The sequence below is a fragment of the Eubalaena glacialis genome, chromosome 3, assembly GCF_028564815.1.
Source record: "Eubalaena glacialis isolate mEubGla1 chromosome 3, mEubGla1.1.hap2.+ XY, whole genome shotgun sequence".
NCBI lineage: Eukaryota > Metazoa > Chordata > Mammalia > Artiodactyla > Balaenidae > Eubalaena > Eubalaena glacialis.
Genome location: NC_083718.1, coordinates 170,106,567 through 170,126,794, shown reverse-complemented (window position 1 = coordinate 170,126,794; position 20,228 = coordinate 170,106,567). Strand labels below are relative to the sequence as shown.

The following is a 20,228-nucleotide window of genomic DNA, read 5'->3' as shown; positions in this document are numbered from 1 at the left end:
AGACCGATTTACTGTTATCTTCACCTTCTTGGAAATCAGGGCTTGCATTTATTTTCTATGAACTCACAGATTTAAAAGAGAAAGCCAGAGACTGGGCTAGACGTGCTCCATCTGCCACCAAGATGATTAGAGGGCTGCCAGGAGCCCTGATCCTTGCTGCCAGAGCAGGAGGTGGGAAGCAGTCTGAAGGACTCTCTGCTGAGAGGAGCGGGAGACATCTGGCAGAGGCCAGCTCGGCCATGCGCACCGCTGGGTCTGCTTAACCTGATTAATGACCTCACCCGTCAAGAAGTGGGGCAAACTGCGGCTCCTGCCAGGGGCCCAGCCCAGGAATGCTTTAGCACCCCCCCTCGTAGGCAGAGCAGGTGGAGGGAGTGGTCTGAGCACGTCCTCCTGCTCTCCAGATGACTCGCCAGCCCAGCTCACGTGAACATTGCCACAGATGTGCAGCTGTTGCCAGAGGGTACAGGGTGTCCCGCCCATTCTCCACTCCCCTCCCGCTAGCCTTAGGATCCAAAGCTGTTTGTCAAGTTGGTAGCCAGGCTTGGAGGGGCAGTGTGTGGAATGAGGTGTGAGGGCTGACCCCCAAGCCCAGAACCAACCATGCCCACAAGGAAGAACCCAGGTCCTGGGCTCCTCAGCCCCAGCTGATCACAAAGGTGACAGAGTATGATCGACACTGTTCTAGACACAGGTTTCAGTAAACACTTGGCTCAGTGGGAGCAAAGAAACAACAGAAGCTTCCCCTGATGGCTGCAGCTCTACTCTATTCTCTGTGGGTTGAACCCAGCACCATGGTGGGCCTCGGGCCTCCATTCTGGGGGACTCAGATGAACTCAGAGGTGACCAGGATGCCATGGAATGAAGCTCAGTGAACAGCTTCTGGAGAGCCCGGGACTGTCTGGCCTAGGGAAGGGAGGACCTGGGGGAATGTGGTGGCACGTTCCAGATATCTAGAGGACTGGCAAGCAGAAAGGGGTGAACTATGTCCTGGGTGGCCCAAGAGAGAAAACCATAGCCAATGGGTAGTGTTTTCAAGGTGGTGGGATTTGGAATCCACATCAGGAAGAAGTCCTCCTAGTCTAGGAGGAAATGGGCTGCCTGGAAAGGCACTGAGTTGTCATTGGAGGTTGGCAAGCAGAGGCCAGACTCAAAGTGGGGTAATGGAGGGGGTTCTAGCTCTGCATGGGGGCTGGCCTCTGGGAACTGGATTCCACCTAACTCTAGGATTCTAGCATGACAGCAGCCCAGAGGAGAACCGGGGCTGAACTGGCTAAGCCTGACATACCTGCCACACCTCACTGAGCTGCCAAGCAGGGAGGAGAGCCTGTTTTCTTATCTTCATCCCCCAAAATGAAAGGATTAGCTCACCATTACCCATCATAAGGTCCCCCAATCAAACCAAAACGTCTGGTGTCTTGGCTTCTGATTGAAATTTTGTCAGATCACTGTAGACATTTGGTATAGACTGATTATCAAGCTGATCTGAAGATCCAGCTGGCAAGTACAGATGTCTGCGCTTAATAAAAATGGGGAGAAAGTTATGACTTCATAAATGCAGTTTGTCTGGAAGATTAAAACTAGGGTTTGAGATAATAAAAAGGCCAGGCTGTGAAAAGTCTGGGGTGGCTGCTTCTAGCCCAGAATGCCAGCCCTAAAACTGTTATAAAACACACGGTCAGCTTCTTGGACTGAACCTGGCAAGGTTAGACTTAACCTGAAGTTAAGTTACACTTAACTTCACCCCAGTGAGAGCAGCCCTGTGGAGGCATGTCCCCCTGAGCTGTTTCTTTCTGCATGGCGTGGTATATACTATGTACTTAAATATTCGTTGAATGAAAGAATAAATGAGTGACTGAATGGATAAGCATATGAACCTGTAACTGGGAAGGTGTGGTGGAAAATGTGGAACTCCAGAGTTTTATTCTTGTATTGAAGCTTACAGTTGCACCAAACTTTTGGCCCCAAATGAAAAAAACCACAAAAAAAAAAAAAAAGCATTGGCAGTGGGAGGTAGCAACTTGCCCCCTGGGGACTGAAGCCAAGCAGAGGATGTCAGGCAAGTATGAGGGGGTCCAAGCTGCAGAGGGGTAGCCTGGCCAAAGATGCCCAGAGAGCAGACTGCCCAAGCTCCCTGAGCAGGCAGCTAGAAGTCAACACACACGGACTTGTGGCGGGTGGAATCCAAGCCACTGGTCCCACGGGCAAATCTCTCACCCTGGTCAGATTCCATTTTGGAGAAACTGGGTTCATCTGACAAGACAGCATGGGTGAGGGAACGCAGGTGCTAATGGTAAGAGGCTGATGAGCACTTACCACTGGCGTCAGGGCACAGAAGGAAAAGCTAGAGGCTGGAGTCAGCGACTGGACACTAACCCCATTGCAATGACCAGCATCTCTTGCACCCGGCGCAAGGCTGTGCCATTTAAATACTCAGGGATGTAAAAGGACATTCAATTTCCAGTCCTCTCCTAGGTCAGGCCCCTACCTGTGTGGCCTCAGCCCAGCTCCCCACTACTTGGTGGCTATGACGCAGACTCCCAGCCCTCTTTGGGAACAATGCTGAATCAGGCAAGGGAGAATTCTTTTTCTAGGAAGGGCAGGAAATGAAGAGTGGCCCACATGCTTCTCCCACCCTAGGAGCCAGGAAAAGTCCCTTGGTGCACTCCCCACTTTACAGATGGGCTGGTCATAGCAGCCGAGAAGCTGTCATGGTGACGAAGTCCTCGAAGCTGAGCCGAATGTTGCCCTGCACAGCTGTGTCCTTCTCCCGGAAGGCCTCGGTCAGCACCTGCAGCTGGGTGCACACCTGGATGAAGCGATCTAGCTGCATGGCAGGACTGGCGGAGCGCGGGCAGTAGCGGGAGACCAGGAGCTGGGTGAACTGGGGGCTCAGATTGTAGCCCATCTGGGACAGAGCTGGAGATGAGGGGCACAAAGAGCAGACACGAAAACCTGCCGTGAGCACCGCCATCAACCAGCTCCACGAGTACAGCAGTTCAGGAACTTCGAGGGGACTGGCACCAAAGCAGAAACAGGACAGATGTCCCGAGGGGCTGTGCAAAATGGCAGGAGCACAACAGGGGCTCTGGATGCTCCCCTGAGCTGGAAGGCCCCCATCCCTCTTTCTCAAAATCTCTGTTGTCTGTTCAATTAGGGGCCCGCAGGGTCCCAGAATGACACCAGTCTGTCCATGCCCATCTCTGACTCATCTCTATTACAGACAGAAGCCTGAGCCCCCTCGGGTCACCCTGCCCCGAGCAGACACACATCAGAGGCGGCTCAGCATGAGGCTATGAGGGCCTGCTCTGGAGTCGAGGCAGCCCCTCTGCAAGTTGCTTATTAACCCTTGTTAATCCTCTGTCTTATCATCTCTAAAATTGGGATAATACTTACCTTGTAGGTTCTAGTAAGGATTAAAGGAGGTGATCATGCAAAGGATTTGGTGTAGTGCCTGGCACATAATAAGCACCCAGTAAGTGTTACTTGCTAAAAGTAATAAAATCATCACCATCTCCCCAGGCGAGGTTGCTGGGCAGCTCCAAGGTCACAGCCTCCATGCTGCTCCTCCTCCTGTCCCTCCACCTGGGATGCTTCCTTCTTCCTCTCTGTATAATCTACCAGCTCAGGCTAAAGTCTCAGCTCCCCTTTTGCTATGTGGCCCTTGGGCAAGTCACCTAGACTAAGCCTCAGTTTTCTCACCTGTAAAAGGGTAATAATAAGAGATCCTTCATCTAAGGGTGGGGAATAAGAAACAGTACCTATCACATGGGGAGAAAGAATGATGTAATATATGAAAAAAGCTTATTACAGTACCTGGCCCATAGCAAGCATTCAATAAATATTAGCTTTCCTGTGATAATATCACCCTTACAAATATCCATCACCGGGCCATTACCTGACAACACAGTAGGTGCTCAGAACGGGTCACCTCCTTTCCCTTCCACCAGGGAGCTCCCCCTCCCCCCGCTCCCGCCCCCAGGCTCCTTAGCCTGATTGAAATCCACGGCCAGGGCGAGGGGCTGGGTTCTCTGGGGAGCCCTTTCTCCCTCTCAGGTGGCAAAGCTCCCTGTCCAGTTCTCATCCCCACACTAACCAACCATCCTCTGGAGTCAGAATTGGAACCAGACCTGGAGCTATGGCCTCAGGTCATCTTAGCCAACTGCAACTTTTAGAGTGGTCCGGGTCCCAAAGCTGGGAATGAAATTGCCTTCTAGCAAGGCTAGCAACAGAAGCCACCTTTCTGAGCCCTTCTACAGGGCTCTTTCCATTTTGCATGCTAGAAACTAGAGAGGAAAGAGCCACACGAGCCACATGTTCCAGTCTCAAAGTGCCCTGGGCTGCTGAGTTTCCATCCCCAAGGCTCCCTGCCAGCTGGGCCTGTCTCACCTGGTGCTGCCAGGAATCCCATCACTGGAGAGTCCAGCCCTGATCGTTTCCCTGCCCTGGACTGGGCTCACGGCCCAGCCAGGTCACAGAAGGGGTGGGGAGAGGGCCTGTGCTGAGGGCAGCGTTTTGCAGTGCAGTTGGACACGTGGTAGCCAGAGGCTAGAGAGAACCCCTTGCTCTGTCTTAGGGAGTAAAGAGAAACATCCGGCTGTGCCTGTGCGCTGAGTCCCTGCCAGGCCCTCACCTTGCTGCAGCTCTGTGTAGCTAATGGAGCCCGAGCGGTCCCGGTCATACTGCTGGAAGAGGTTCTTCCAGTGCTGGATGAACTTCCACAGGGCTGAGAAACCGTAGACATCAATGCGGCCTGACTTGGTCTTGTCAAACATGTCTTGGGCAGGGAGGGAAAGAAGGCTTCAAGACTAAGGGCCAAGGGTCCTCAGATACCACTGAGGCTCCCTTCTCCCCAGGCTGGAGTAGGACACTCCACAGAACCACAGGCCTGAGGCCCAGATGCCAGTACTCAAGATGCACCCTCATCAAGTACTATACCAGCCTCCACCCCTGCCAGAACTGCATCTTCTCCGCAGGCTTGGCAGCTGACCCCCTCCCTGCCATCTCCCACCAGGACAGGGAGTCCCATTCTGCAGAATGAGAAACTGAGCTGGCCTATGATTCAGCAAGGTCTAGAACTTGAGAAAAGATCTAAGGAAAAGAGCTCTCTAAGGAATCTCACCTTGAACCCAGTTTCCTGCCAGAAATCCTCCCTGGCCAAAAGATTTCTCCTCAGAATGGCCTCCCACCCACCTACCGTCAGACAGGAGGTGGCTCTGCCCCAGCCGGAGCCCGTGAGGAAGGGCTAGGACTCACTTATCATCATGAGGCATGTCTCGTCGTTGAACGAGGACCAGTTGGAGTTGACCAGGGCCTGCTTCAGCTCCTTGATGGAGATACAGCCACTGTGATCGGAGTCCACTGACTGGAACCAGGAGTAAGCCTCGGGATCCACACCGGGAGGGGTGCCACCTGCAGGAACGGGTGCCCACCAGGGGAGGCAGACGCAGGTCTCAAGACCAATCCGCAGAAATGCTGGGAAGGGTCAGCCTCAGTGCTCCCCAGCTACAGGTTTTCCCTACCTCAAAAGTCTCACAAATCTGCCTACCCACTCCCTGTCTTCCATCAAGACAACATCCTTACTCTAATGGAAGAGGACCTTCTGTGTAAACTCACGAGTATTTGCGGTTGATTTCTACTCTACAAATCCTTCAGGTTTTTCCTACAGTGCTCCAGCCACTTCTCTATTTGATTTTAAGTTTCTAAGGAACAGGGACTTGTCTGGCAGATTAAGAATTCTCTGAAAAGGGGGATCATCTCTTCCCCAAAAATGTTTGCTGAGCACCTAACACGCACAGCCCAGAGACAAGCATTTTGAGAGTCAGGCAGCAGGGAGCTCTCTGGGGTGGGAACCAGGTCTGGTCCATCTCTGGCACCAGGAGAGCTGGCATATTCTATCAAGAGCTACCAGAACGTGGATGGCCACAGAGCTCCATGTCTCTTCCCTCCACATCACCTCCGATGCCTGTCCCCATCTCCAAACCTCCCTGCGGACATCTCTGACACCTCCTCACCCCACACATCCAAAGAGCTGCCAGTTCCATACACAGGTATCAACTCCTCCCTGTTCCTACTACACCTGCCCTGATTCAGACACCTCTCACCTGACTGTGGAACAAACCCAAAATCCTAACCAAATCCTCACGACAGCGACTCTCCACCACTTAGCACTTGTTGCCGAGTAATCTTTGTAAAATTCCACTCTGTTCTCACCAATTTCCCCCCACCTCAACTCAGAACTCTTCAAAGGCTCCCCATTGTCTACAAAATAAAGTCCAGCATTCCAGTTTCCCCACAATGTGGTCTACCCCCATCTACCTGTCACTCTATCCCTACTCTGTCCCCCTCCGCCTGTTCCAGCCTAGATGCAGTACGTAAGACACTTGGTCCTACCCAGACCTTCACAGCTCCCTATGAAGCCTTTACTCACCTCACCAGGTTCTGTCTGTCTCATACCCTCTTCTCCCTCATCTCTTTGCATCCATTTCCCACCCACCCTTCAAAACCCAAATAAAATGCTGCTCCTTCTATAAAGCCTTTCCTCTTCTTCCATCCCTGGACAGGCCTCCTTCCTCTCTCCTTTGTACTCCTCTCTATGGCCCTGATCACTCCACTGTGTACATGTTTTTTCCTACTCTTTCCAGGTTACACTTGGAGCAACTTGTGGGGAAGATCCCAGCCTAACTCATCTCTGAATCCCCACGGGCTAGCACAGAGCCGGACACAGAAAGGGGAGGTGCTCAATTCATGCTAGAATTGGCCTCCTGGTTCAAGTCCCAGCTCTCCCATGTGCGGCCTTGGTTAAGTTATTGAAGTTCTCTGTGTTACAGTTTTCTTATCTGTGAAATGATAAGCACAATAGCATCTACTCCATAAGGTTATTATTATGAAGATATAATTAAAACATGAAAACCCTTAGATCAACACCTGGCACCATCCAAGCACTATATAACCGCTGATTATTAGTGTTGCTGTCGTGGTTCAAACAGCTTTGTGTGTCTGGGAGCTTTGTGTGTACGTCAGAAGAAAGGATCATTCATTTGGAAAGACATGCAGGGTGGGCTGGGGGTGAGGGGAGAAGGTGGCAGGTGAAAGCAGAGAAGCACAGAAGACTGTCTTGGGAAAAAGCCAGAGTTACACAGTATCGGTAAACCTGCTGAGTTGACTGAGGGCTCCTTCACACAAGGCAGTATCAGAGACAGCACAGAAACCACTGCCCAGTCCCCAAAGTAAGGCCAGAAGGATAAAGGTTTGCCTGACTGAGGAACTAGTCTGACCTCCTCGGATGGGAAATCCAGACAGGCCCCACCCTCTTTCCTAAAAGAGCTGCTGTGCCATGGGGGAGAGGAGGTCACAGCCAGAGGCAGGAGAGTCTCTGTAACATGTGGTCTGCGCAGTCAGCATAGAACAGCTCAGGCTCTGGAAGCAAAGAGAGCAAAGATCCTTACTAACCTGTGTGGCTTAGAGGAATGTTTCACTCTCTGAGTACTGATTCCCCCATTTCTAAAATGGACCTACTCTCCAGGGTTGCTATGATGATTAAATGAGAGAACGGCAAAATAAAGTTTTCACAAAGGGCCTGGAATGTGTGCAGTCACATTTTCGCGGAGGAAGGCCTATTTAAACTGGGTCTGAAAGGATGATTAAGAGTTACGATGGGGAAAAGAAAAAGCATGTGGCAAAGGCACAGAGTGTGTTCAGAGTACTCCAAGGGGTCTGGGGTTGATGGGAGAGAGAGGGTCTGGAAAGGCCCGTTGGGAGTCGAGTGCCCTTAGGATCTTCCCTGTGGGCAATGAGGCACCTTTAAGGGTCAAACCTCTCTTGCAGAGCATGGTGTTCATCATTTAGACCCTGTATCCAGCGGGGTTAAGGTGGGGCCTCCAGGTGACTCCACTGCAGGTGATATACGGATCATACTTTAAGAAGCACTGCTCCAGGGACTTCCCTGGTGGTCCAGTGGCTAAGACTCCGCGCTCCCAATGCAGGGGGCCCGGGTTCGATCCCTGGTCAGGGAACTAGATCCCGCACGCATGCCACAACTGAAAAAAAAGATCCTGCACGCTGCGACGAAGATCCCGTGCCGCAACTAAGACTCCGCGCAGCCAAATAAATAAATAAATAAATATTTAAAAAAAGAAAAAAGCAGCACTGCTCCAGGGGCTCACCGGCGGCACTGGAGAGGAGAGAGGAAGCTGCAGAGGGTGAGCAGTTAAGAGTCTGAAGCACATTTCTCCTCTCTGCTGCAGCCCCATTATCTCTGGCCTCAGGCCCTGGAGGGATAAGCCTCACAGCCAGGGGTTTCTTTCCCTGCAGTGACCTCATGTAGGCTCGGAAACAAAATTTTAAAAGGAGGAGGAAATCCACCAGGAAGCTTCTGAGCTGAAAGCAAATAGCCAGCAGCTCCGGCTCTGACAAGATAAATGCCACTGGCTCACAGTGTTTAGAACCCCCAAGGTCTGAGCCTCTCCCTCGGCCACCTGCTGGGTATGTATGCTAAGACGCTGCAGCTTCCCAGCAGTACCATTCCCTGGAGGCCCTTCAGGTGCACCAGAGTGGTTCCAAGCTGCCTCGCTGCTGGTGTGGTCTCCTGGGAACAAGCATTGCGAAGAGGCTGACTGAATGAGCTTGGGAGGACACAGGGGTCTGGGAGCTCACCTTCCCCAACCCCCTGTCTGAAACCATTCAGAAATGTTCACTGAGCTTGAAGCCCCACCTAAGATTCTCTGCCTCCACTGAGTTGCCAAGCCCCCTCCCCAGCCCCCATTTGTCCAGTACCTCAGCTTTACTGTCTCTGCTCTTTATCCTTCCCCTATCTCATCCCATCACTCTCCTGACTGCCTCGGCATCTTTCAGTGGTACAGCCCTTGCCACATCTGCTATCACATTAAATGCCAAATACCTTGTTGCCGAGAATGCTCCAGAACGAGTCCTCTCACAGAACACTGTTTACTAAGCCCCTCCCATTTGCCATACACTGTGCCCAGTGTTTACCTGCAACTTCTCATTTAATCTTTATTAACAATCTTGTGAGGTAGTGACATTTACACATTTTACAGATGTGGACACTGAGGCTTAAAGAGATGAAGTAATTTGGTCAGGTCAGTAAGTGATCTGATCTCAAAAGCCCAAGCTTTCAACAACTATGCTATCTTACCTTTCTACATATAGTAGTCAGTCTCTCTTACACAGAAATGGGGTTTATCCCCACAGTAGACTATAGTATTATCTCCAATCATTTGCTAATCTACTCCCTCCCCTGCTTCCCTGCAAGAGCATGGTACATCCTCTCCACTGCCTGGTGGCCTGCAGAGCCCCTCCAGTGAGAGGAGTATCCATTCCCATCCTATTGACGTCAGGCTTGACCAGAGGATGTGGTTTGGCCAATAAACGTGAGTGGAAGAGATATAAAGTACTTCAAAGCAGAAGTTTTAGGAGGCATCGTGCGTTCCTGCTAGCTCTCCTGCTCTTTTTGTCTGCCACAAAAACAGTGTATCCCAAATAGGGGCTGCTCCTCCAGCCTGGATCCTGGAAAGAAAAGACACGTGGAGCAGAACCTCAGCAGCCAAGCCTGCAGCTGCCGACATGTAACCAAGAGTAAATAAGTGTGAGCAAGGAACAGAAATAAACATTTGCCATTGTGAGCCGGAGATTTAGGAGTTGTCGTTACCACAGCAAAGCTAATTAACAGACTTCTCATTCTGCTAATGCAAGCTAAGCTAGAGACAAGATGCTAAGATGCCGGAGACCAGGCTGCCTGCACATCCACAAGGAGGGCAAGGAAGGGCCCTGGATAACTCAGAACAAGGTCAGAGGCACCTGGAGTCCAAGATCCCTACTTACCTGGAGGAGGTGTTCCCTGTCCATAAGGCCCGGGATGCTGGGCACCATAGGAATTTGGAGGTGGTGGTCCATAGGGGCCCCCTGGGGCCGCGCCACCATATGGTCCTCCCGGAGTTCCAGAAGGGAGCCCCCCAGGGTTGGGGTGTGCATAGGGCCCTCCACCAGCTGGTGGTCCATAAGGCCCTCCAGGGGCAGGACCTCCTCCATATCCGCCACCAGGGGTTACCCCGCTAGCATACTGCCCTCCAGCATGGGGGAGTCCGGGGTAGTAGCTACCCGGAGGGGCTCCGGGTGCTTGTCCTCCAGCTCCTGGGCAGCCCTGCAAGAAGAGCAAGATATCAGTCAGAATGACAGGGCCAGAAACTAGCCACAGTATGGCACTTTACAGTTATAAGGCACTGCCACTGCCTTTCTTTCAACTGATCCTATGGGCTGAACTGGATTGGAATCATGACCCCATTGCTCAGATGGGGAACCTGAGGCTTCTGGAGGAGATAAAACTTACCCAAGGTCACACTGCCACTGACCTGCAGAGGTAGGGCTGGATACCTGCCCTTCCCTGCACACCAAGGGGCTCCACAAGGGCTGGGATCATGTCTGGTTTGCCACTTTATCCCTTTATCCCCAGCCCCCAGTGCAGAACAGATGCTCAATAAATATTTATTGTATGAATGAGCGGGCAAATTAATCAAACTGAATTCCAAATCCACACCCTGTGGTACCCCCATCTCTATCCGCAGAATTCACAGTGCAAATGTGATCTCCAGCCCATGCCCCTGACCCTCTTCAGTCACAAATGATGTATCTATAGCATGGATTCATCCACAGCATGTCTTCCTTACCCTACTCTAGCTCATGATGCAAAACCATTTCCCCAGCCTCATTCATGGCTCTGTGAGACAGGTAGGCAAGACCCTATTCCTAAGGCAATATAGGCCCATGGTTAAGAGAGAAAAAGACCAGTTCAAGCTTGCGGTCTGCCACTTACTAACTGGTCTAATGACTTACCCTCTCTAAGCCTCAATATCCTTGGCTCTAAGAGTGCCTGCCTACCTCCAGGTTAGTATGTGAATGAAATGAGGCCGGTCACGTGAAGGGCTCTGACACAGGCCCTAGCACAAAGTAAGCACTCAATACACAGTAACTATTAATAGTAGCACTCTTCTGTGGAGGAGGAAACTCAAGTCCAGAAAAATCACACAACAACCGTGTGGAGGGGCTGGGGCCAGAGTCCAGGTCTCCTGGCTGCTAAGCCCAGGCCATGTAAACAGTAGAGCACACATGGGAGCACTCCTCCCTCTCTTGTCCCTGTCCCCACGCCACTAGCCAGGGATCCCTGAGGCTCAGAGTGTTCAGCTCCATCTCCCTAAATGGCCTAGTGGAGCACAGCCTCAACACATCTGCAGACAGGCTGAGCTCAAGGGCACAGAGAGCAACTGTGCCCGGCTCCGAGCATTGTGAGGATGGTACCATCTGGACACGTTTTAGATCAACCTGTAAGGCACACCAGTGGCCTAGCCAGTACGAGCCTGGATTTTCTCTTTTAGTTGCGTTTGGTAGCTTCCAGGACAGTTACCCTCAAGGCTAAGGCCAAAGTCACACTTCATCTCAAGAGAGTCTGCTTGCTCGGGGAGGAGAGGCTTCTTGAGGGAGGGCAGGAAGCACGCCCTTCCACCTTCCCCACTCAGCATCGTGGACGGTCTTCTGCCCTGGAAGCTGCCACAGCTCGTAGCAAGACTCCTTCACAGATAATGAAGTCACAGGCAAATCTCAATTCAAAACTCTGCTCTCATCAGCTGAGCTCATGACCATGGGTCAGTGGCTTAATCTCTCTAAGCCTGTTTCCTCACAAGTAAAATATAATAATCCCTTCCTCATTGAATTGTTCTGCAGATTACAAGAAATGTATACAGCAGAATTTTGTTAGTTAAATTTTTAGCTAAAGAACCCTTTTTTTTTTGGCCACGCGGCTTGCAGGATGTTAGTTCCCCAACCAGGGACTGAACCCAGGCTACGGCAGTGAAAGCGCCGAATCCTAACCACTGGACCACCAGGGAATTCCCTAAAGAACCTTTTGATGAATAAAAATATTTAAAAACTGACAAGAGAAAGTTGCTCTGGTTGGAGGTGGGGGTCCCAGAGCCCTGACCACGTAGGCCCCTCCCTTGCTAGGCTGTGAGTGAGCCCTGCAGAACCCCCCCAGTGATTCAAAAGGCACTTTGAAAACCATTAATACAAGAAACAGTTCTTACAACAGCGTCCGGCATAAATCATAGCTCTACTGTTATATTAATTATTATTATTACTATCAGCAAATCCCTGGGCAGGTAAACTCTTGGGGCGGGGGGTGTGTATAAAGGAGAGTGAAATGTTCGAAGGAGCTCAGTTAATAGGAGAGGCACTGAAACACACTCTGTAACATTTAACAAAACAGCATAAGGAAACAGGTGTTTGAAATGGACACATAAGCCATGTGCCATGGGACCACAAAGGAGAGTGAAATCAGGGAGGGTTTCCAGGAGAAAGCAGCATTTGGGTTAGGACTTAAAGAATAATAAAGATTCCTAAGGGAGCTGGAGAGGTGTGATGGGAGAGGTGCCCAGAAGACCTCTTCAACCTAACCCCTTCAGTTTACAGACGGGAAACTAAGGCCAGGTGAGGGGAAGAGACTGGCTTAAGAAACGCTGTGAGCTTAAGGCAGAGGCAGATCACTCTCCGTCCACACCCCAGTCCATTTACTCCCACCACCTCCTGCCACGGTGCTCTTTCCTTAAGCAATAGGGCACAGGATTCCAGTGTAGGCTAGAAAAGGGGATGGGGACTCCGCAGAGTCTGGGCACACCCGAAGAACAGGCTGCACACCAAGCCAGGAAGCTGCTGCTCCACAAGAAGTCGTGTGAGCAAACCCATCAACTGTTCCTGGCTTAGGACACCGAAGGCACAGCCCTTCCCCCAGGAAACGACCCCACGACAACCAAGCTAGTGCTGCCAGCCGGTCTTCTGACCTTGGTCCTATCACAATCCAGAGGTCTGGTGCAGCCTGGCCGCAACTAAACCCTTTCCTTTCTGCCCTGCATTAAAGCCCTTACGTGTACAGTTTACAAAGCACTTTCACATACACACAAATGCTACTGGCAAAATTCTGCCAACAATCCTCTAACAGAAAAAAGGAAGGTATTAGTAGGCCTATTTTCAGATGAAGAAACTGAGGTGCACAACTGTTAAAAGACTTCATTCATTCAGCAAGCATTTACAGAGCAACAATGTTGTGTTAGGCTCTGTGCTAGGCCGGGGGGCACGAAACTAAACAGGGCCTGGCCTTGAGGAGCTCCAGATAATTATGATACAATCTGATCAGTGTCATCAGAAAAATCTACTTAGATGCTATTAAGAAGGCATGGGCAGGAAAATTGGTTCTGTTTGTCAAATGATAAATGAGCAATCAAATGAACACATGTAGGCAGTGGGTCAGGAAGGCTTCCTGGAAGAGGCAGGAGTAATACTGGAACTGGCACTGAAGGATGCACAGGCATTCTCCAAAAGGAGGGCAGCAAAGGACATTCCAGACGGAAGAAGAAAGACAAATGCACAGACCTATGAGCGAGCATGGAGTAGTCAGGGAGTGGGCTAAAAGGCAGGTGGCAGGGGCAAGAATGCAGAGTGAACTCAGAAAGCCAAGCTCTTTACATGCTCCTTGTCTAATCGCCTGCCCTGCTGCATTTCAGTTAGCTGGTGCACCTTAGAGAAGTTTCTCTCTGTCACACAACAGTGAGCTCCCCAGGGGCAGACAGTGGCCTCATTCATCACGGTAGCCCAGGGTCCAGCACAGAGCCTGGCACCGGCAAGCCGCCATAAAAATGTGAACAAATGAATACCACTCAAAAGATTTGGAGCATTATGCCGGAGGAAACAGAGCGCTACAGAAGGGTTTCCAACAGGGAAGAAACGTGATCGGGCCTTGTTTAAAGAACTAAGCAGCGGCGGGTGTGGAGGATGAACTAGCGGGGGAGGCGGCAGCCCAGGTGCTGGACAGGCAGGGCTTGAACCAGACAGCAGACTCAGAGAGAACGGGATGGATTCTGAAGCTATTTCAGAGATAGACTAGACATGACTTGGCAACTAATTAGGTTAGAGAAGCGATGGAGGGGGCAGTGAGGAAAGGGAAGTGTTTAGAATGACTCAGGTTTCTAGCTTGCACCAGAGGACGAAGAAAGTAAAACCACGAGAATCCAGGCTGGGGAAGAGGGTTCCCAGGGCCACTGAGTTGTTAGTAAATGTCTGAACCAGAAATGAAAACCAGAGTCTCTGATTCCATGTTCTTTTATACTACTCCATGCCATTTGCCAACCCTTTGAAGAGTTTTCCCAAGAGCATTTCATGCTGATAAACACAAGACTGTCCAAAAAAAAAAAAAAAAAAGACAGGAAGAGCTCAGCAACCATGGTTTCCAAAACATTACAGAAAACTAACCCTAGGTCTTTACTGATTGCAAATAAACTACATTTGATAAATTTGGGTGGGGGGAAAGGGCAATTAACATTTTATTAAGGCTGTCACTGATCCTCAGTCCTATGATAAGGTAAGTGCTATGATCCCCATTTTACAGATGAGAAAATTAAGGTGCAGAGTTTAATCATGTGCCTGTGATGACGCAGCTAGAACTGGTAAGCTTCAAAACAGGGTCTGCATGACTCCACCACTCTACCCTCTTCTGGGTGTTCACAATAAATGAGTGAGTGTCTACCACGTGCCAGTGCCAGAGACTGTCCTAAATATATGTGTCAGATATGATGGATTTCTACAGTGGGAGGGGTTGAAGGGGAAAGGGTTGGATTAGGTAATCTTTCAGAGGCTTCAAGCCCAGAAACCAGGGAGACTCAGAAGAATCTTATTCTGTTTTCACCCCTGCACCTAGACCCAATTCGAGAGCCACAGTATTGTAAGAGACCCCAAAGACCTCCCAGTCCAACCTCTCAGTCGATGATGGAATCTCTGTAGCACCATCTGGAATCTGTGTTTACATTCCTGCAAGTGATGGGGAGTTCACCCCCTCCCAAATAACCCACTCAGAAAGTCCTACATTTTCTTTTGGCTCTGAGGGCTCATTCTTCTACCCCAAGACCCTTGTGAAGCCCAGAGGTGTCAAAGTTTGGTCCATGCTGAGCGCTGAGGGGAAACACAAGCCTGTGTTTCAAACACAAGGCTGTGTTGCAAACACAAGCCTGTGCTCTGGAGCTACCCCACAGCCCGCTGGAGGAGGTCAGAGCCCATTCTAAGGTGTTAAACAATCACAAGACTACAGAAGGAGTGGTTTGGGCATTCACCAGCAGAACCTCCTAAAATATTTAAAGGCCAGAAATCTGCAGCCAATAAACAGCGAGCCAAGAACTGTCCCAAGACTTCAATTACCACCTCTGCTGACACTCCAAAATCTTTCTCTCCAGCTTCATCTCTCATGAGCTGCAGACCTCATATCCAACAACCTCCTGGACCTTCCGTCCAAATCTATTCCTCCCTCTGTGTTGCCACTGCACTGAAGGGAAACCCTGATGCCCTCCTGGACACCTCCTCTTTCCTTTCCTCCGTCACCTCAATTAGGCACCAAGTTTTCTCACTTCTACCTCCCAGCTCCATGTTCACCAGGTCACTGTTCTCTCACCTCGATTACTTCAACAGCTTTGAAACTGGTCTCCCTGCCTTGTCTCTCCTCCTTCAACCCCCCTTGACAGTGCCCCACGGTCACCGCTCAAAGCACGAATGGGAGAAAACTCTTCAGGAGCTCCCCGACAACTCTCAGGATGAAGTCCACACTCCTCAAAAAGGCACATAATGCCCTTTAGGATCTGGTCCTTGCTTACCTTTCTGGTCTTATTTGTTACTCTTTCCCCCCCCCCCCCTCTTCACTACAACTAGACTGATCTCCTTAAATTCTTCCAAAATACTGGGCTCTCTTACTTGCTTCCTGGCCTTTGTGAATACTATTCCCTCCACTGGAATACCATGCCTTACTTCACCCAGCTAACTCCTACTGGAGATTCGGTTTTTGGCTTAAATGTCACCTCCTTTAAGAAGACTTCCTTCCCTCAAGACTAAGTTAGGTGTCCCTCCTGTGCTAGCCTGACACTTACTCCCATTTAATACTCATCGCACAGATTCTACAATTTACGTGTCTGTATCACTCTTCCCCTTGGAGTATTTACTATATGCCAAAACACCATATCAAGCACTTTATGTGGATTATCTCATTTAATCTTTGCAGTAACCCTTGAGGTAGGTAGTCTTATGACCCCATTTTTAAAAAGGGGGAAACCGAGCCTCAGACTTCTGCAGAAATTTCTGCAAGGAAATGGCAGAGCAAGGATTTGAAGCCAAATCTCTCTGGCCTCAGAGACCAAGCTCTTAAGCACTGAAATCCATCAGGCTGGCTCCCCCACAGGACTAAAGGGTACTTGCGTTTTACTCCTCCAACACCCAGTCCATGCTTGAGGACCCTGGGGCAGGATGCAGCAGAAAATTACAGTAGTTTTGACTCCTAACAAGAGGCTGGACTCCTCCAGGGCTATGTACTGGGTGGAGGGGAGGCAGCACTGACTAAGCCTTTGGATGTTTTCAGACAACCCACTTCCTTTCTTGGAACACTGTGAACCAGGAGCTGGATAGGAGGAACGAAGAAGGTATGATGGGAGAAAAGCATTTCTTCCTCTACTCGAGACACAGTCCTCTCTGCGCTCCTTTTCAATATTTCACTGAGCATAAGCCCAGGCAGCACAGCATGATAACAGTGATCCCAGCAGCAAGAGCTATGCCACCACGCTCTGGCACACACTAGGTATCAGCAATGCACCAAGCTCCCTACAGGCTTTATCATATTTCATCCTCTTTTCAGCCCTATGAAGTACTATTCCTCCCTCTTTACAAGTGAAGAAACGGAGGCTCAGAGCCCTTAGATGATGCGTCCAAGGGTGTATAACTATTAAATAGTAGAATTAGGATTCTAGCCCAGTTCTGTCTAACCTGGAAGTTCAGGCTCTTAATTTCTATGTCACTGCTTCTAGGATGCATACAAATTGTCTCCAAAAGCTTATTAAAATGTAGACGCTTGGGCCTTTCCTGGGTACAGAATAGGTCTGAGGTGGAACCCCAAAATGTGCTTTTTTAACAAGCTCCTAGGTGATTCTGATGTAGACCATCCACTGAGAAACAAAGTACTATGGCAATGTTTTCCCAAACTGTGTTCCTCAAGAATACCAGTGTCACCAACATATGACCAGACTTAAAAGGGGGTGGGGTGGGGGTGGGGGTTCCATAGTTAAGTAAGTTTAAGAAACACTTCATATTCTATCCCTCTCTGGCAAATTTACAATGTCTATTAACAAATTAAGAATTCTGAGATGGCCTGTGGTTAACAGGTTAACAAAACTCGTTAAGCTGTATTTAACAGCGTATTTCCCAAACTTATTTAACCACAGAATACTCCTTTATTAGTAATACTTATTAACATTTCACAAGCCTCAGCAAATGCAACTGAGCTTGGGAAACACTGCTAGGTTATACTTCCTCCTAACCCCAGCCCAGGCTGGCCTCTCTCCTTCTTACCTCTGCTAAGTATGCAATGACAGAAACTCTAAGTTCTAGCACGGGCACTCCCTCACTTGCTATGTGTGACCTTGGGCAAGCCACTTAACCTCTTTGGGCTCATTCCTCAGCTATAAATTGGGGGGAATAATCCCTGCTAGCCTGCTTACAGAGCCTTCATGATTGAGATAACGGATGTCCAAATACTGTGTGCAAAAACTGTACAGGGCTGCACTCCCTACGAGGGCTCTTGCCACATCTTCTGATATGTGATTACACTCAGCTCAGTGCTTAGCAATATCCCATGTGACCTTGTTTTCCAATTTTTCCTGCATGGGTTTTATCTCCTAAGTTAGTGTGATCTCGGGCAACTCAGGAGCCCTCTCTGAGCTACAATGAAGGGACTCTTCTGAGGGCCCTTCCAGCACTGGCCTTCAAGGAATCTAGTAAAAATCAAAATACTAAAAGGTAACACCTGTCACACTCTTCGTAGTACCACATGCTTTACAAGCATCACTTCATTAGTCTTCATTAACAGCTCTATGAAGTAGATCCTATTATTTGGCCCTATTTTACAGAGGAGGAAACTTCAGCTCAGAAAGGGCTCAATGGCTCAAAACTATTTAAGTGATGGAGCCAAGGTGTGAACCTTCCTCTGACTCCAGACTGCACTTCACTACTCTAACGCTCTTGTTATCCAACAACGGATTCTGGCCACAGAATCACCTTGCTGTGGTGTTCTTGCCTGGATCAAGATGGGCTGGCAAGTGGGGAAAAGGCATTTGCTGACAGCTCCGGTTCTGCTGCCTAACTGCCTGGTGACTTCAAATAAATTCCACGTCTCCTTGGGTTTCACTTTTCCTATGTGTGAAATGGAAGTGTTGGACTCAGTCAGTAGTCGAACAAGCTCGTTTGTGCAGCCTGCTAAAACCACAGGTCCTCCTGATTATTCAGATGCAGTACGTCAAGGGTGTATTTTTATCGACTCCCCAAAAGATACCGACAGAACCAGCGCTCTAAACGTTCTGTTGGCGTTGATGACCCCGCTTGGGGTCCCAGCGGGATCCTGGGAAGCTATGGGGCCCAGGCCAAGCCCAGCCTGACTCTGTGGGGTCCAAGAACCCCAAATCTTCCCGTGCGCGACGTCAAAGGGGGCGCGACACGACCTCCCAGACGTGCAGTCCTGCGTGACGTGAGCCAGGCGCGACCGACCATCCCTTTTCCCTTCTCTCCTGCGCGAAACCTCGTTGAAGCCAACCTCAGCGTGGGAAAGGCGCGGAGGAGGTGAGGAGAAAGAGAAGCAGGGGATCCCGGGCCTGGACTTGGCGAGGCACCCACTTGGATTCGCCCACCCCTCACACACTCACCTGCCCGTAGGGGTAGCTGGCCATGGCGACTCTGACGTCTCACGTCGCCGTGGGGCGGGACTTTCCGCCTCAAACCCGCCTCCTCCTGGGCGTGGGGGCGGGCCCTATTCTGATTGGATGTCCGCCACTATCAATCCTGGGCGCATGGGTCGACGGAAGTGACGCTATAGGGCGGCGATCTGGTGCCTCCCAGAGACGCCAGAAAAGCTAAGGATCTGGAGACGTTCCCAGAAATCTTCTTCGCTGTACTGGCGCACCTGTTCCTCTCTTTCCTGCCCTAGAGTAGGCTCCAGGGCTGGTCGGGCCCGGGTATTTAGGGAGAAGCTTGGGTGGGGTGTTGCAGCGGTGGCCATGTTTTAACCTGGCAAATGGGACGCATGATAGTGGCGTAGTTGCTGTCGTCACTCCAAGTTTCCACCAGAGGAAGGCCCAGGCGGTTACCGTGACAACGGGGAACAGACGGAGGCCTCCGGGGAAGGCTAGAGGCAAGGACAAGAAGCTACTGCGTTCTAATGTCAAGGCACCACGTGTCAGTTAGTAGCTTTGGAGTGGGATCTATGGTGTTTGGACAGGAAAATTCCAAACCATCAGAATGGGAAGGAAATTAGATCATCTAGGGCCCCTTCTTTCATAAATGGGGAAACTGAGGTCCAGAGAAGCAGTGACTTGCCCTAGTTCACTATGGGTTAGGGGCAGAGTGTAGCCTAGAACGGGGGTCAGTGAATGTCCCAGTTCTCATCAGGGAAGTCTTGAGGACTGGTGCCAAAGTAAGTAAAATCCTGGTTACTAAGTGACGTCATAGTCATGTACTTGCCTGTTCGTGGTTCAGGCTCTCCACTTGTTTGCATGCTTATTTAATTTGTTAGTTCTTACATGCGGGCACAGATTGTGTCTGGTTTTGTTTGTCATTATATCTCCAGGACCTGTAGTTTTTAAAAATAAACTAATTAATAGTGTTATGAGGTGCTTTCCATTCTGGCCCATCTAACCATCTCGCCAGTGTCACCTACAGATTGGCACTTGCCATCTACCTCTACAAGGATCAAATTAAGAGCTGCTGTAGCTGCTGACCTTCAACACCCCCTGAAAGGAGTTCAGAGTGGAGATCAGGAATGAGGCACTCTGTGCTCTGGGAAAAACTGGCAGAACAGGTTTTCAGATAGATATTTTCAGGAGACGATTTTATGAGCCCAATTCTTCATCTCCTCGTATCTAGAAAAGCATAAAATCCTCCATGATGACATCTGCCCCTCATGACTAGCAGTAACCTTCTGCAAGAAGTATGTGCTCGATTGTGTGTACTCCCCCTTCACCAAAATCACATATATACTGACCTTCCCCCCAGTCTCTTTGGAGCAGTTTTTCAGATCTATCTGCAATGCTGTCTCCTGGGCTGTAGTCCTCATTTTGCCCCAAATAAAACTTAACTCACAACTCTCATGTTGT

General features: G+C 50.1%; 1 protein-coding gene across 2 annotated transcripts; it reads right to left on the bottom strand.

The window, feature by feature from the left end:
- Window positions 1-1,901: 1,901 nt before the first annotated feature.
- PEF1 (penta-EF-hand domain containing 1) lies at window positions 1,902-18,867 on the bottom strand. Of its 2 annotated transcripts, XM_061184570.1 has the most exons (5): window positions 18,783-18,866; window positions 9,841-10,159; window positions 5,257-5,412; window positions 4,634-4,777; window positions 1,902-2,919 (listed from the first exon to the last, which is right to left on the bottom strand). In XM_061184570.1, exons 1-5 carry the CDS (start codon window positions 18,804-18,806, stop codon window positions 2,690-2,692), a joined length of 873 nt encoding a protein of 290 aa, XP_061040553.1. In that variant the 5' UTR covers window positions 18,807-18,866; the 3' UTR covers window positions 1,902-2,689. The 2 variants fall into 2 exon arrangements, with proteins under 2 accessions (XP_061040553.1, XP_061040554.1); XM_061184571.1 differs by lacking the exon at window positions 4,634-4,777 and having other exon boundaries at window positions 18,783-18,867.
- Window positions 18,868-20,228: the final 1,361 nt, after the last annotated feature.